General features: G+C 48.3%; 4 protein-coding genes across 4 annotated transcripts; 2 read left to right on the forward strand and 2 right to left on the reverse strand.

The window, feature by feature from the left end:
• Positions 1-95: 95 nt before the first annotated feature.
• Positions 96-1,226, reverse strand: I302_105275 (uncharacterized protein; the record flags this gene model as incomplete). Its single annotated transcript, XM_065870053.1, has 4 exons — positions 96-356; positions 413-872; positions 943-1,120; positions 1,184-1,226. 4 exons carry the CDS (start codon positions 1,224-1,226, stop codon positions 96-98), a joined length of 942 nt encoding a protein of 313 aa, XP_065726125.1.
• A 479-nt stretch (positions 1,227-1,705) lies between these two features.
• I302_105276 (uncharacterized protein) lies at positions 1,706-4,351 on the forward strand (the record flags this gene model as incomplete). The annotated part of the gene is made up of 12 exons (XM_065870054.1): positions 1,706-1,768; positions 1,852-1,991; positions 2,055-2,227; positions 2,286-2,900; positions 2,951-2,960; positions 3,011-3,160; positions 3,214-3,390; positions 3,451-3,868; positions 3,927-4,015; positions 4,059-4,098; positions 4,164-4,256; positions 4,325-4,351. 12 exons carry the CDS (start codon positions 1,706-1,708, stop codon positions 4,349-4,351), a joined length of 1,995 nt encoding a protein of 664 aa, XP_065726126.1.
• Positions 4,352-5,753: 1,402 nt separating this feature from the next.
• I302_105277 (uncharacterized protein) lies at positions 5,754-7,723 on the forward strand (the record flags this gene model as incomplete). Its single annotated transcript, XM_019195143.1, has 5 exons — positions 5,754-5,873; positions 5,942-6,010; positions 6,074-6,288; positions 6,345-7,117; positions 7,191-7,723. The coding sequence occupies 5 exons, from the start codon at positions 5,754-5,756 to the stop codon at positions 7,721-7,723; spliced, it is 1,710 nt and encodes a 569-aa protein (XP_019042856.1).
• Positions 7,724-8,323: 600 nt separating this feature from the next.
• On the reverse strand, positions 8,324-14,643 carry I302_105278 (uncharacterized protein; the record flags this gene model as incomplete). Its single annotated transcript, XM_019195144.1, has 6 exons — positions 8,324-8,595; positions 8,673-9,129; positions 9,204-9,346; positions 9,413-13,831; positions 13,885-14,176; positions 14,227-14,643. 6 exons carry the CDS (start codon positions 14,641-14,643, stop codon positions 8,324-8,326), a joined length of 6,000 nt encoding a protein of 1,999 aa, XP_019042857.1.
• Between the last annotated feature and the right edge of the window lie 125 nt (positions 14,644-14,768).

The raw sequence follows: 14,768 nt of genomic DNA on the forward strand, positions 1-14,768 counted from the left end.
AGCACACTCCAGTTGACAACATTGTCCATTGTTCTGCATGTCATGACATCTTACATATTACAATCCAGGAAACTACTTGAACCCAGAACTTGCATCTACCAGTTAACCTTTTCGGGGAAGAATTTAGCGATAAGACCCTCGTAGTATGGTCGAAGGGCCACGGGATCGGGGAGGGAGTCTGATTTAGAGTATAAATCGTAAGGGTTGAAGGCGAGTACATCCTTAAGAGCCTGTTTATCGTCTTCGTTCTCTAAATAAGTGTAGGCTCTCTCTCGGTGCCATGGGTAGAAGGAGTGATATCGGATCATGTGCAAGGCAGCCTTTGGGAGCGTTGATTGTTGTTTGCAGATGAGGTACTAGATACGAAGTGTCAATCGGTCTTCCTTCAACTGTGTTTACAGCAAGTACTCACAAGGTATTCATCATGTCCCCATGAGATGAGAACATTCTCCAAACCACATCCTGGCTTGTACATTCCGTATTTCGTCGAGTAAACAGGGTGGTTGAGATCAGGGTTCTCGCCAAAAGTATCGGAGTAAACGATCTTCTCTGTTGGGAATTCACATCCAACCACAAAAGTATCACCAACTACGTCCCATTGACCATCGGACCCAAAGAAGTAGAGGAGTTTTCCTAGATCATGAACAAGACCAGTGACTTGCATCCATTCTGGTTTTCCATCCTTTCTCATAGCTTCGGCTGTTTGGAGCAAGTGTTGGATTTGGGTGGCACTTGTATCGGGATCGGAAGCATCGACCAATGTGTTAAGGAGCTCCATAGCCTCCCACACAGACATGCTTGCTCTGGCTTTTTCGAAGACCTTCCTTCGAGCTTCGAGGTTGAATTCTACAGTTTGTTTGGTGTGTTGTTCGCTGAGATCAACACGAGTCAGCTCCAACCTCAACAACATCCAACATGATAGGCTCAAATGGCGATGCTTACATGTAAAATCGTCGAGAACTCTCGTTCGAGTCGACGAATTGTCTGAAAGTGGCTTTATCTTTATCACTGTCGAACACTGATTCGTCGTAGGCGTTATCGGCAGCCATCGCCTTGAGTTTGGCAACGTTGATATCGTCTACGGCATCGGAGATAGCATCGAATTTGGTACCTTTGGGATCTGCAAGAGCCATATCTTTCGTCAGTTTGGGCACATTTTGAGGCGGGATTTGGTCCAACTTACCATCTGATCGTACAAAAGCTGTGGTTGGAACGGCGATAGGCATCTTGAAAGGATTGTCTTTTGCTAAATTACTGAAGTTCTATGATGCGTGAGTTACAATGTTGCGTCTTGTGTATGATGAAATCGCCACAGCATATCTACATGCTGACTTTATATCTGATCCTTACAGGTTAATCGGCTAAAGTGATCTGCATCGAAACCTCAGAAGATTTCAAAGCGCAGAACCTGCATCAGAAAACACCGGGAGATTCTTCGTGCGCCATGTGAGATCATTACGGTAGAATTCACTAATCGACCGATGTGGAGCGTCGTGGAGCGGACTACAGTTAAGCCGGCGGTACCCCGGCCCGGAAGGTTTCCAAGGATTCTGTGAATCCCAATTACCTACAACACGGTAGATTTTGTTTACCCTGCTTGTCATTCGTCAGGCGTTTTTCTTCGTTTTGCTCCTTTCACCTACTTGTTGCATCACCACCGACTCCCTAATTCAGCGGTTCGATAACAACCCATTCCTCACGAAAGATGACTGAAGACGGAGAGAGTCGGGCTATCAAACAAGTGTGCGATTGGTGTAGGACCCAGAAGGTAGGCTAATTGATTTCCGATAGATAATCCTTCCGATGTGTTTGACGTGTACGTATTGGTGATTGCATCTTTCACCGGTTTAGGTCAAATGCAACCCGCTCGAAGGCTCAGATGTAGATGCTGCCCTACATGCCAACCTGGCTCACACTTGTCAACGATGTTTTCGTCGGGGAGAAAGCTGCACATTCACATATACACACAAGAAGCCGGGTCGGCCTTCCAAGTGAGCGCAACCTCAGGACCTAGTGTATGCACGTGCAGCTAATATTCTAAATGGATGACTCAGTGTCACCGCGCGAACCGCCCGTCTAAGCCGTTCTGTATCACCCGATCTTCAGCGTCGCGGGCTTGGTCAACAGCAAGGGCCGGCTAGGATCAACGGAGCCTCAACTGGAATTGACATGAATGACTTGGTATTACCAGAATTACATGCACCACTGGTACCTACCGAAGATTTTGGTAAGCTCCCTGCATCGTGACAAGTTGACGAGCAACGTACTAACCTCAGCGTCTACAGGGCAACCAGGTCCTTCAAGACTGACGGATCCAAATCAAAATAACACAGTCATCCAAGACAGCAACACAAGATTCGTAGAACAGCTCTTACAAGGGTCCGCGGCCAGTCCAAGCGGCAACTTCAGGGCAGATAACATCGTTTCTGCGTTGAGACAATCCACCCCATATTTCCACTTCCCTCCTGGACATCTAGCCAATGCCACGTTGCCTTTGAATGTCGAAGAGTGGGCGTCTTTTTCCTTTCGGCTACCGAACGATGTGGAACCCAATAACAGCAACCCAACTGATCTGAGTACAGGAAGCGTGGTGTTCAATTCTCCCTCAGCCACGACATCTACCGCTCAGCCGCCTATCCGTGATGATCAATCGTCAATAACAGGAAACAGTCCAAGTGAGGCTGCCATTTTAGCTTCTTTGAAGCTGACCGCGGAACCTGGGAGTTTCATGCCTATCGAGGTTGTGGCACCGTGGTCAGATATATGCTTCTTCATATCTTTGCACATGCGTCACCAACATGCTCTAGTTCCCATTGTCCATCGACCGTCTTTTGCACAAGATCTTTTATATCGTAGAGATCAGAAGGATGAGAATTTTAGGGGTTTTCTGGCGAGCATCGGTGAGTCCTTCAGCCCTATTACAAGTGTCAAAGAGCTGACAACCCCATAGTTGCTTATGTGTGAGTCCGCTGGGCTCAAGAACGGCAGACGGTGACTGACCTTCCTGCAGCATCTGCCAGAGCCCCATGAGCCTTGTCGGTACACATCATACTCGAGAGCGCCTGAAACGGATCCTCTTCCGAGCACACCGGTTCAGTCGAGCTTGTCAGTTGCGAAACAGCCATCAGCCAACGTTACCACTACTTGCATCCGTGATTCTGTAAGCTTAGCTCACTTTTTGTGGCATGGGAGTCGACTGACAAATCCATACAGGGATCTGATCTCGACACAAGCTACAGATGATACCACATCAACAGACCTGCTTGCAGCCGAAGCTCGTCGTTTAGTTTACACGCTACGAATCCACCGAGCAGAACCTCGTGAAGGCATGACACTCATCGAGAAAGAGATATGCCGCCGTATGTACTGGGAGGTCATAGCTATTGAAAAGTAGGTTTTCGGATACGGCTCGTAGGAAGTCAATCTTTAGCTGAGTACCTGTTTTTGAAGAACGCTAGCTCTCAACGGGGCACCTCTGATGCTTCTTGAGATGGAAGGAGAGCCACCTCTACCGATGGCAGTAGACGACGAATACATATCCGAGGAGCATAACTTCCCTCAACCAGCCAACAAGCGATCCTATCTCAGTGGCTTTATAGTGATAGCCAAGATGTTCCGGATATTAGGCCGATGTCTGCAGAGACATCGAATGTTCTCACAAGATCCTGGGATATTCGATAATCCTGATACTTCGCTTGCATGGATCGAGGAGGCGTTATCAGAGCTTCGAGAATTGACAGAAGGAGTCCCCATACCAACGGGAAATTCAGAAGCTCTTAGTGCGGATGCTCAGGCGGATCAACAATCTTGGTGGGGTATTCAGTGTGCTAACATACATATCACTGCGCTATGTGTTCGATTTGCTTGTGTGAGTTCATTCACTCGGAAGTTCATATCACTTAACGCTCGACTCATCATCTGTGTAGATTGACTTCCGATCAGCATTGATGCCTAGCCATGACTCACCATCTCAACGGCAGATGATGGCTAAACGAGCCTATGATATACTGTCTAGGTGAGTCAAGGGCATAACAGCATCAATCTAACATGTGACTTAGTATACCAATCGATTGCCTCGCATCTAATGGTCAAAGCTTGGTGAGTCTGCGCATCGGTGGACTGTCGGCGTATTCGAGGCATGCTAAGCGTTTCGAGTTGCACAGCGAGGCAAGATTCTGACGGTGGTCCTATCCTTGCTGACCTTGGCGTCTGACCCGAATGACATGGGTGCACATGTATGGGATTGGTGGAACCTTGTGAGTCCTCTGGATACAAGACTAAAAGTTGATGACGAGAACAGTATCATAGCGTTCACTTCATACAGGCGGTGCCAGAGAATTGCCAGGCTTGAGCATACAGATAAGAGTCTTTGTACATTTGGGCATGCGTCCCTTGTAATCCTACCGTTTGATGTGGCATTGTGCTAATTTGTAACTATAGTTGGGACTGAGAAATGCGTTGAGGACATGTATGAACACTGTTGCAAACGATATTACCTGCGGAAAAGAAAGCAAGGTAACGCGAGATGCAGAATTTTGATCATCTTGAGCACGCCGCTATAACAGATATTCTCTGAGCCCGCAATTACCCGGTTGCACAAACATCATCTATTGATTCACCCGGTGCAACACATTTTAGAGTCGACCGATAATATACCTGAGGGCGCCCAGCGCAATCACTGTCAGCAGCAGAATACGGCCGTGAAGAGGTAGTCACGTTGAGGAGCTTCGCCCATGATCTTCAGCCGATGTTTGCTCTATTTGACCAGGATCCTCCGATAGCGGACAGCATCAATCCCGGAAAAAATAGGAGGGGTCGTCAAGATGAAGTCAATCCGGCAGAAAGTTTAACAGAAGGACACGATATATAACAGAGTGTATCCGTATGATATGCTGGTCTTTCCACAAACTCTCAATTCTGTTTGTCATCCCTCTTTCGTTTTTGGGTCATGCTAAACATGATCTTTAATAGCTCCCATTTTCATGTCATCTTGTCATCAACCTACTTCAGCGAGTCTTTTCCTCTGCAGCCAAGAGTTTGAACGCAAGCTGGGGTGTCCAACTCTAGACTGACAAAGCTCCCCCTGCTCCTGCGCACGGCCCGCTACCGATCTCGTCAAGACTGTCCGGGCCGCTTCACTTTGGCGGGCCCATAGCCTGGAAGAAAGGGGGTCTCCTGATGGATGGGGGAACGCTCTGCGGGATCTTGCTATCTCCACTGAGTATACTCCAACGCAAGGTGAAGGCAAATCTGCCGATGCACGATTCTCGGCTCAAGTGACCGCCACTCTTGGCTTGACTGTTACCATTGTCAGAAGAGAGTCTCATTACCCCTCATCACGTGAAGCTCTATGACGATTCATTCGATCACAACTGGTACGTCATGTGACGATCTTCAACCGGTGGGTTTTGGCCAAGTCTTCTTCCCGGCCCGGATGGATCGGTGAGTTTCATGAACGTAATGGATGGGGTGTCGGGACATAAGAAGCGATCTCGCGAGAATCCAATAGGTTAGATGGCACTGCATACCTGCAGAGCAGCTTACCCCGAGGGGGCCCTGCGCATGAACAGTAAGTCAAAAGCCACAAAAAAAGCATAACGTGTCATTGATATTGACCGTCTACGATTGGAAGTTTCAGTCATCCTATTCATATAAATACTTCGCTAATTTCGAGACAATTGGATTCTTTTCTGTTCTTCACAGAAGATCTGGACGATCAATCACCTCATCAAGCTCGAGACATACTCATCACCATGGGACATCACGATATCGTTCTTGCCGAGCAACCTTCGGAAAACATCCCCTCCGAAGAGCTCAAAGGAGAAGGACAACATGTTACTGTCGCTCCACATGGCTCAAATGGTCAACTCATTGTAGGTATCATCATTTCATTTCGAGCTCATCAAGTAGCGACGATGCTGATGGCATGCGGACTTTGCAGGACGAAGCGGTCATCCATGCTGAAGGTGAAGACAAAATGACACCGTACTTGGTCTTCTTGATTGCGGCTGTGGGTGTTGTGTCAAGTACACACGTTTCATCGTCAGCTGATCTTCGTTAAATTCTACTGCAGGCCGCTCTTGGTGGTTTCCTGTACGGGTACGACACCGGTGTCGTTGGGATTGCCTTGCCTTACGTCGGGACTGATTTGGGTCGAGCTCTTACCGACCCTGAAAAGGAAATCGCCACTGCCGCTACTACCATCGGTGCAATCATCGGTGCTGCCATTCTAGGTTTCTTCGCCGATCGATGGGGTCGAAAATGGTGTCTGTTCATCGCTGATGTCTTGTAAGCTATCTCTTTCAAACAAATATCGACAAGGTGGCTCACCTGTACTATCATAGCTTCACTGCCGGTGCGATCATCATTGCTACAAGTTTCTCCCTCGGTCAACTTATTGCTGGTCGATTGATCCTGGGTGTCGGTGTTGGTGGTGCTGCCGTCATCTGTCCACTCTATATCACCGAGCTGGCTCCCACAGCTGTCAGAGGTAGATGTGTCGGTACGAACGGGTTCTTCATCCCTTTCGGTCAGACAGTATCCGTCGCCATTGGAGCCGGTATGAAGAATGTCCCCCATAACTGGAGAATCTTATTTGGACTCGGTGTGGTCCCTTCCCTCATCCAACTTTGTCTTATGCACAAGCTTCCCGAGTCCCCTCGAGTGCTCATCCTCAGAGGACAAGATGATAAGGCTAGAGCAGTACTCCAGCAAATCTACAAATACGCTACTCCCGAAATCATCGAGCTCAAGCTGGAGGTAGTCAGAGCTCACGTGGAAGCTACCACCGTCTTGGAGCGAACTACCACTTTCATGGAGAGATCAAAGAAGTTATGGACTCATAAGCCCTATAGAAGATCAATCTTGGTCGTTTGTATGATTCAAGTCTTCGGTCAATTCACGGGTTACAACACTCTGCTATACTATGCGGGTGATCTTTTCGGTTTGGTCGGTCTCTCCAATGCCTCTCTCGGTGGTCTCATTCCGTCCATCACAAACACCTTCTTCCTCCTTGTCGGTATGATATTCGTTGACCGAATCGGTAGAAGAGGTCTCCTAATGAAATTCGGGCCTTTGATGATCATTGGTCTCCTGTGGTGTTTAATCGCGTTCTATTGTAAGTCGAGTAGACCACACACATTCCAATACAGATAAAGAGCCATGAGCTGATCCAGTATTACTTTATCTAGTCATGTGCAGAGAGACTGGAGGATTCCTCGTGCACGGTGCAGTCTACGCTCAAAGGGATGTCGGTCTCGTCATCGCCGGTATCGTAGTCTTCGTGATGGGTTTCGGATCAACATACGCCCATCTATGTTGGTACCAATCCGAATATCTCGCCCTCGAGATTAGAGCGATCGGTTCAGCTATCTCGACTACAGCAAGTTTCACCGCCAACTTGGTCGTGGCAGTTACCTTTTTGTCGGAGCTCAACACCCTCACGCCATCGGGTACTTATGGCCTTTACTTGGGATTCATCATCATCGGTTATGTCCTTGCGTACTTTTTCTATCCCGAGACTAAAGGACTTTCCATCGACGAAGCGTTCAGTCTTTTCGAGGATGGTTTCGGTGTCAAGAAGTCTCAGAGGATGAGGAAGGAGAAAGCTGAAGCTCAGAGAAGATACAGGGAGGAAGGTGGCGAGGCTGGACGAGTCGCTCACATGAACTCACTGGGTGCTAAACCTGAGCACGCTCATATCGAGAGAGCTGGGCCAGTGTAATGGTAGGGGAATAGTGCATAAATGTCTGGTGTTCATGGTGGGATCATGAACACCAAAACAAGGCCCGGAAGCAGAAGGGAGAAGAAGTATTGATCATTCTTGGGGATGACGTTGAGCAGGATCGTCCAGATTAGTCTCTAAACATAGTTTCATATTGGAAAGGTTCGGACATCAATGTACAACTATCTACGATTGCTGCATGTCTGCGATATGCATTTCATGTCATTTACATTTACCAAAGTTCTCTGCAACGTTGCAGCAGTAGCACGACCTTTACGCAATTCCGCACATTTGCAAGTCCCTCAATCGAAAATGTTCTTCTGCCGCCGGTTCGGGGGTTCCTCGGGGAACGAATGACGTTATGATCGGGAGGTTTAGCTCCTTCATATCGGTCGAATTGTACGACAACCCAAACATATCAGAAGTATCACGTTCATCATTACTTCATACCGCAATACGTAAACATCTTTAATACGAGTATATGATATAAGCCTGAGAAGGAATAAACAAATCAAATTGTACCAAATTAGAATGTGAATGTGAATGTAACTATAACTGTGAATGCAATCCCAAACCAAAAGAATGAAAATTTAACCCATCTTAATATCTATCTCTATGTCCCATAGCAGACTTACTTCTCTCCCTCTCTCTTTTCTTCGCTGTCGAGAATACACTTTCCCTATCGCCCTCCAAGGCTGTATGTATATTACTTATTGGTTTTCTCGACGAGGCGTTCGATGGTCTTCGAGTGGACGAGCGCATCGACCAAGCTCTGATCGAGGGGGTTTGCGATCGGGCGGGAGTCTTGGGTACGTTGGGATGATCGTGGTGGTGATGATGGTCTCCTACGAGGTGTTTACCATCGCAGCATGCTAGATATGAGACAGCAGGTCAGCACGGATTACTTCGCCAGTGATCTTGAACGAGGAAGAAGAGAGATTGGGCTCACCCCTAACATTCTCCAACCCCTCAAAACTCTCATCCATCTCATCCCCATCATCCCTACTGACCATATCAAACTCATCCTGATCAGCTATCGGAGCCCCCTTGTACGTCCCCTTATATCGATGTCCCCCATGGATCGTAGCAGGGACCTCATGTCTCCTCATATACTCATGAGCGGCTGTCCCAGCTCGTTTACTCATGGAGGTTCCAGGTCGGACGTTCGACATGGCGCTGGTAGATCTGACAGCTCGAGGAGTGATATTGTTCAGAGACTGTCTTTCTGATCCGAACGATCTGAGCGACATAGGTGATTTAGGTGGAATATGTGAGGTGGTGAGTCGGCCTTGTTCGTCTGGAATCGATGAGATGCCTGTTCGGGAGGTGTTGTGCTTGATGCTGGATTCGGCTAGGTGGGATGTACTGGAAGATGCGTTTTGCTGTTGCAAGAGGAATTGAAGGGCCTAAATCATTGGAGGTGCATCAGCTAAGAACTCCCTGAAGTACTGCGACTGGGAGTATACGGGAGAATACTCACCGACATCCACAGATCATGTCTCTCTTTGTTCTCAGCAGTAAACTGTATCTCTCTACCAGGCGTAGCAACCACGATACTCTTGTTGAACAATCCAGGTGGCTGGATATTAGGATCCTCGATCGCCCTCACGCTAGATATGAACACTTATCACAAGCAATCGTTGTCAGCTTGACACTCATCTTGAAATTACCAGCCGAAGATCCACTCACCAGACTTAGCAGAAGATTCCGATACTCTACTTGATCCCGGATCCTCTGAGCTCCAATATAACGTCTTGGTATAAGGATGCACCCAGAAGAACCGCCTATGTCTGTTAGAAGATTGACCTCTACCAACAGTCCTTCTCGTATACTTATACAGGTATTCACCAATCATAGTCTGGGTGATAGCGTGGATGGTCGAAGGGTCTGTTGAACCATGTTGAGGTTGAGTTGGTTGAGGTACAGTCTCCGCGTAACTGTCGAAAGAGGACAACGAGGGATTCCTATCATGCATATCGGGGATTTGGTCCATTCCCGATATGCTTGATGAAGCTGAAGCGTATCCACTTGAAGAGACCACCTTGGTCGCTCGGCGCTTGACGCTCTCTCTCGATTTAAGCCAGGTATCATTATCGCCTCTTCCAGGTGTTGATTGGACTGAGTGAGGTACCTTGAAGCTCGTTCTTGAAGGTTGTCGCTGGGCAGATGAGGGAGGTGGCATCTCACCTGCTGCTCGCATGGCTGCGGCGGATGAGGACGGCGCAGTACGCGATCCATGTCTGTTCACACTCATTTGCATGGTGGGCGTAGTGGCACGTTGCATGAAGTCGTCAGGTGGAGGAGACATGGGTCGAGGTGGTGGTCCAGTAGACATCGTCTTGACTACTGTATTAGGAGGGGGAGGCATGTCAGGCGGAGGGGGAAGAGAAATTCTAGGCGGTCGACTCCTGTCAGGAGCAGTTGAACCGGTAGGCGAAGAAGGTGGAAGACCATTGATAGTAGCAGGCGAAGCGAGATCTCGAGTTTGGGGTAGACCAGAATCAGAGCCGGCAGCACCGAGATGTTCATTGGAAATTCGTCGACTGCCTCTCTTACCCAATGAGCCGGGGGCAGGAGGAGCCTTGAGGAAATCGTAGTTGGTACCAGGGTTGACTCGGAAGAGCGAGATATCAGGAGGCGGCGCAAGGGGTGAAGAGTATGTTGAAGGAAGAGGTTCAGTTTGCATACTTGAATCAGATTGATCGGTCTTGAGTTGCGATACTGGAACTTCAACAATCTTCTCGATTGTAACGATCCTTTCGACAGGTACTTCGATGGTTTTGGTGACCGTGACGAGCTTTTCGACTGGTACTTCCACAATCTTCTCAACCTCGACGATTTTCTCAACAGGAACCTCGACAATCTTCTCCACCTCGACCACCTGTACCACGGGCACTTCAACCCGCTTCTCCACCTCCACGATCCTGTCCACAATCTTCTCCACCTCAACCGGTACCTCGACGGTCTTTTCCACAATCTTCTCGACAACCTTTTCCACCTCTTTGGGAACCTCCACGACCCTCTCGACAACCTTTTCAACGATCTTCTCCACCTCAACAGGCACTTCAACCCGTTTCTCAACGATCTTCTCCACTTCCACAGGAACCTCAACCCTCTTTTCCACCTCAACGGGGACTTCGACAATCTTTTCCACTATCTTTTCAACTTCTACAGGTACCTCGACCCTCTTCTCGACTTCCACTTCCTTGATCACTTCCACGATCTTTTCGACGATCTTTTCAACTTCCACCTCTCTAATCACTTCAACTTCTTTGGGTATCTCGACAATCTTCTCCACGATCTTCTCCACCTCGACAATCTTGGGTACTTCAACGATCCTCTCCACGGGTTTCTCGATCTCAACGACCCTTTCGACGACCTTCTCAACCTCGACGTTAACAGGTACCTCGACGATCTTCTCAACTTCTACGATCTTCTCCACAATTTTTTCGACCTCCACAATCTTGGGGACTTCCACGATCTTTTCTACGATCTTCTCAACCTGTACTTCCTTGATGATCTCCACAGGCTTTTCGACCTCGACGATCTTCTCTTCGATCTTGGGTACCTCCACAATCTTCTCAACTTCCACAACCCTGTCAACGGGCTTCTCAACTTCCACTATTTTCTCCACAGTAACTTCCACAATCTTTTCAACAGGTACTTCCACAATCTTCTCAACCTCTTTCTCTACTATCTTCTCAACCTCCACGATCTTAGGTACCTCCACAACCTTTTCTACCTCTACTATCTTCTCGATTTCTACGATCTTCTCCACAGGTACTTCTACAATCTTCTCAACCGGTACTTCGACCCGTTTCTCGACTTCCACAATCTTCTCTACAGGGACCTCAACAATCTTCTCCACCGGAACTTCCACGATTTTCTCTACGGGGACTTCAACCCGTTTCTCAACTTCCACGATCTTTTCTACCTCCACGATCTTCTCGACGGGTACTTCGATGAGTCTCTCAACCTCGATGATTTTCTCGACTTCAACGATCTTGTCAACAGGAACCTCCACCCGCTTTTCGATCTCCACGATCTTCTCCACCGGAACTTCGACGATCTTCTCAACGATCTTTTCCACCGGAACTTCAACGATCTTTTCGACTTCGACCGGTACTTCCACGATCTTTTCGACTTCGACCGGTACCTCCACCCTCTTTTCGATCTCTACGACCCTCTCGACTTCCACAGGTACCTCAATAGTCTTCTGAACTTCGACGATTCGTTCGACCGGTACCTCAACAATCTTCTCAACCTCCACAATTTTCTCCACAGGGACTTCCACGATCCTATCAACAGGAACCTCAACGATCTTCTCAACCTCCACGATCCGTTCTACTGGAACTTCTATTATCCTCTCCTTAGTCTTATGAGCCTGTTTAGCAGCAGCCCATCCACCGTTGTTATTGCTAACTCCAGATAATTTGATTCCACGCATCGTATGTTCCCGTTCTCTACCATCTTCTCTATCCGAGTCTGAGTCTGCGGAAGATTCGTTCGGCCATTCCTGTCCAGTTTGATATGCTTCCGTATCGGTGGGCAATTCCGAATGACTCTGCGAAGGAGTTAACGTTCCAACGGTCTCTCGAGCATCTTCATAATCCGCTTCAGTGTCTGTTCCAGTCATCGTAGATATGGAATCAGCCACAGAGTGAGATCGAGTGAATACATTGGCCAATCGACTGGGCATAGGTAATGGTACAGTCTTCTTGGTAGGCGTAGCATCTCCCTGTTGGTTTGATGGGGTCGAGCTGGAAGGTCCAGGTCCAGCATCTTCATCTTGTAGTGTCTCATCGAACGAATTTCGTTTCGGCGTTTGCAATGCCCATTCAGCAATTGATGCATTGGACGCTGCCGTGGTCATTATGTGGGGTGCACGTAGAGGATCTTCTTGAAGACCGAGGTTGGCAGAGGGTACGATGATCTTCTCGGGTTCCCAATCATCTGTCATCATAGCTGCGTCGACGTAGTCGACAGAAGGTGAAACGATCTGGGTACCAATTTCATCCGCCAGAGCACCGCCAGCAGGAGCCATGAAGCTTGTCTGTTGACCGAGACTATCTGACGATCGGTTGGACAAGCTGGGCGAGTTGAAAGTATCCATTGAACTGTTATTCTGACCGAGTACTCGACCAAGAGCCTCACCGCCTGGTGTACCAGGAGTAGAAGGGGCAGGACTACCTGATACGCCTCTAGTCCTAAGAAGGTCCGGGGTTCCTGAGCTGGCAGAGTTGAAGCTCTTGTCACCAGGAGTACTGATAATCGACTTGTTGAATCCAAGTTTTCGACCAATGCTAGCTGCGATACCTCTTCCTCTTCCTCTTCTGCCTCTTGTGGATCCTCGCCCTCGTCCACCAGCTCCGATCGTACCTTCATCATCTTCCCAATCGGCGCCAGGTGTTCGACTTCCGAATTCGTCGACGCTTTTCTTGAAGGATAAACCACTGGTAGACCTGTTTCTGATGTTATCGCTTCTTAGGATTTCAATTTCTCTTTGAGCTTTGGCAAGGTTGTTTCGCAGCTCATCGATCTCATTGACGTACATCTCGCCGAGAGGGGATCGAGGGAAGGGTTTAGAGGGAGTAGGGTTTGGCGAATCAAAGTCGGATTCGTATAGTTGAGAGGGCGAGAGAGCTTTATCATTATCGTCGAAGCCTGGACCACGTTTGGTAGGACTGGTATTACCTTTTCCTCCAGCAGCAAAGACATCTTCATCATCCTCCACACCATTGGGACCAAGCATACCGGGACTGGCACTCATGGACTTCGATAATCTTCCTCGACCAGCACTGACTCTTCGTAATCTCTCACCGTTGAGCTCGGTAAGGAGATCACTCTTATCTCGTTGTAATCCAGCAGTGGTCTTTCTAGCCTGAGCCATATCGGTTTCATGCTTGACTTTCAAATCTTCAACCAACTGAGCGTTCTTCTCAGCATCGGTTTTATATGCTTCAGCAGCTTCCCTAGCAGAAACAAGTGTTTTCGTGAGTCGGGCTTGTTCAGCATTGGATTTGGTGAACTGATCCTGGACGTCGGCAAGGGATGATCGTAATTCTTGCATGTTGACTTCGAGATTCCAGTTCTCCTCCTTATATCGTTCTACGCATATCGCCGTCAGCAATGTGTGAATGTCAAGGATGGATAGCACTCACCAACACTAGACTCGGCAGCTCGTACGGCATTCAATATACTTTGCTTCTCCCCTTCCCAATTCTCCTTTTCTTCAGTAAACTTTTCCAACGCACGATCCCTCTCACTCAACAGAGCTTGGAGTCTTCTGACTTCCACTAGCAAGTTCTGCCCAATCTCAGTGGCAAATTCCATATCTAATGCACGATGCTGGGCGTTTCTCTGACGACGGGTAAGAGTACTGGGAGCTGCAGCTTGAGAGCCTTTGGAAGGGGAAGGTACGGCTAGTGAAAGATCTTCGTCTGGATCCGACGCCTGTTACCAAGTTAGTCAATGATCCAGGCAATACATGTAGACAGACTCACTTTTCCGCCTAATCCTCTCATCAGATCTTCATTTTGATTCTCCCACATCCTCATAGCTTGATCCAACTCCTGTAATTTCTCTTTCGTATCCTCCCTGATCTCCTCTTCATCACTCTCGTCGGCATCTTCAAATTCCCTTATCCTTTCTTCCAGGTCTTGTTGCTGTTTCAAGATCTCTTGACCCATCGTCCCCAGTGTCTGCAGCTGGGTCGACTTCTGCTCGAGCAAAGACTGCAGATGCTGTCTCAAAGCTTGACCTGTCATCTCTTGTCTCTTCTTCTGCGGCGAGGGTGTCCGAGCCATTGATGCGATGGACCGTGAGGATGGAGGAGCAGGAATGGGGTTCATGAGATTGGGACGCGATCGCTGTCGAGGCAAGTTGCCTCCCAAGGGAGGTGCTGCGAAGGGATCGTCCATGTTGAGTATGCCCGTAGGCTCTGTAGGAACGTGAGAAGTCTGAAGAGTAGATATTAGCCAGCGAGAATTGGGGATAAAGTATCATGGTTACTTACCAATTAGATATCGTTGTTTTTAAAAGGCAA

The sequence above is a fragment of the Kwoniella bestiolae genome, chromosome 3 (genome assembly GCF_000512585.2).
Source record: "Kwoniella bestiolae CBS 10118 chromosome 3, complete sequence".
In the NCBI taxonomy this organism is placed as follows: Eukaryota; Fungi; Basidiomycota; class Tremellomycetes; order Tremellales; family Cryptococcaceae; genus Kwoniella; species Kwoniella bestiolae.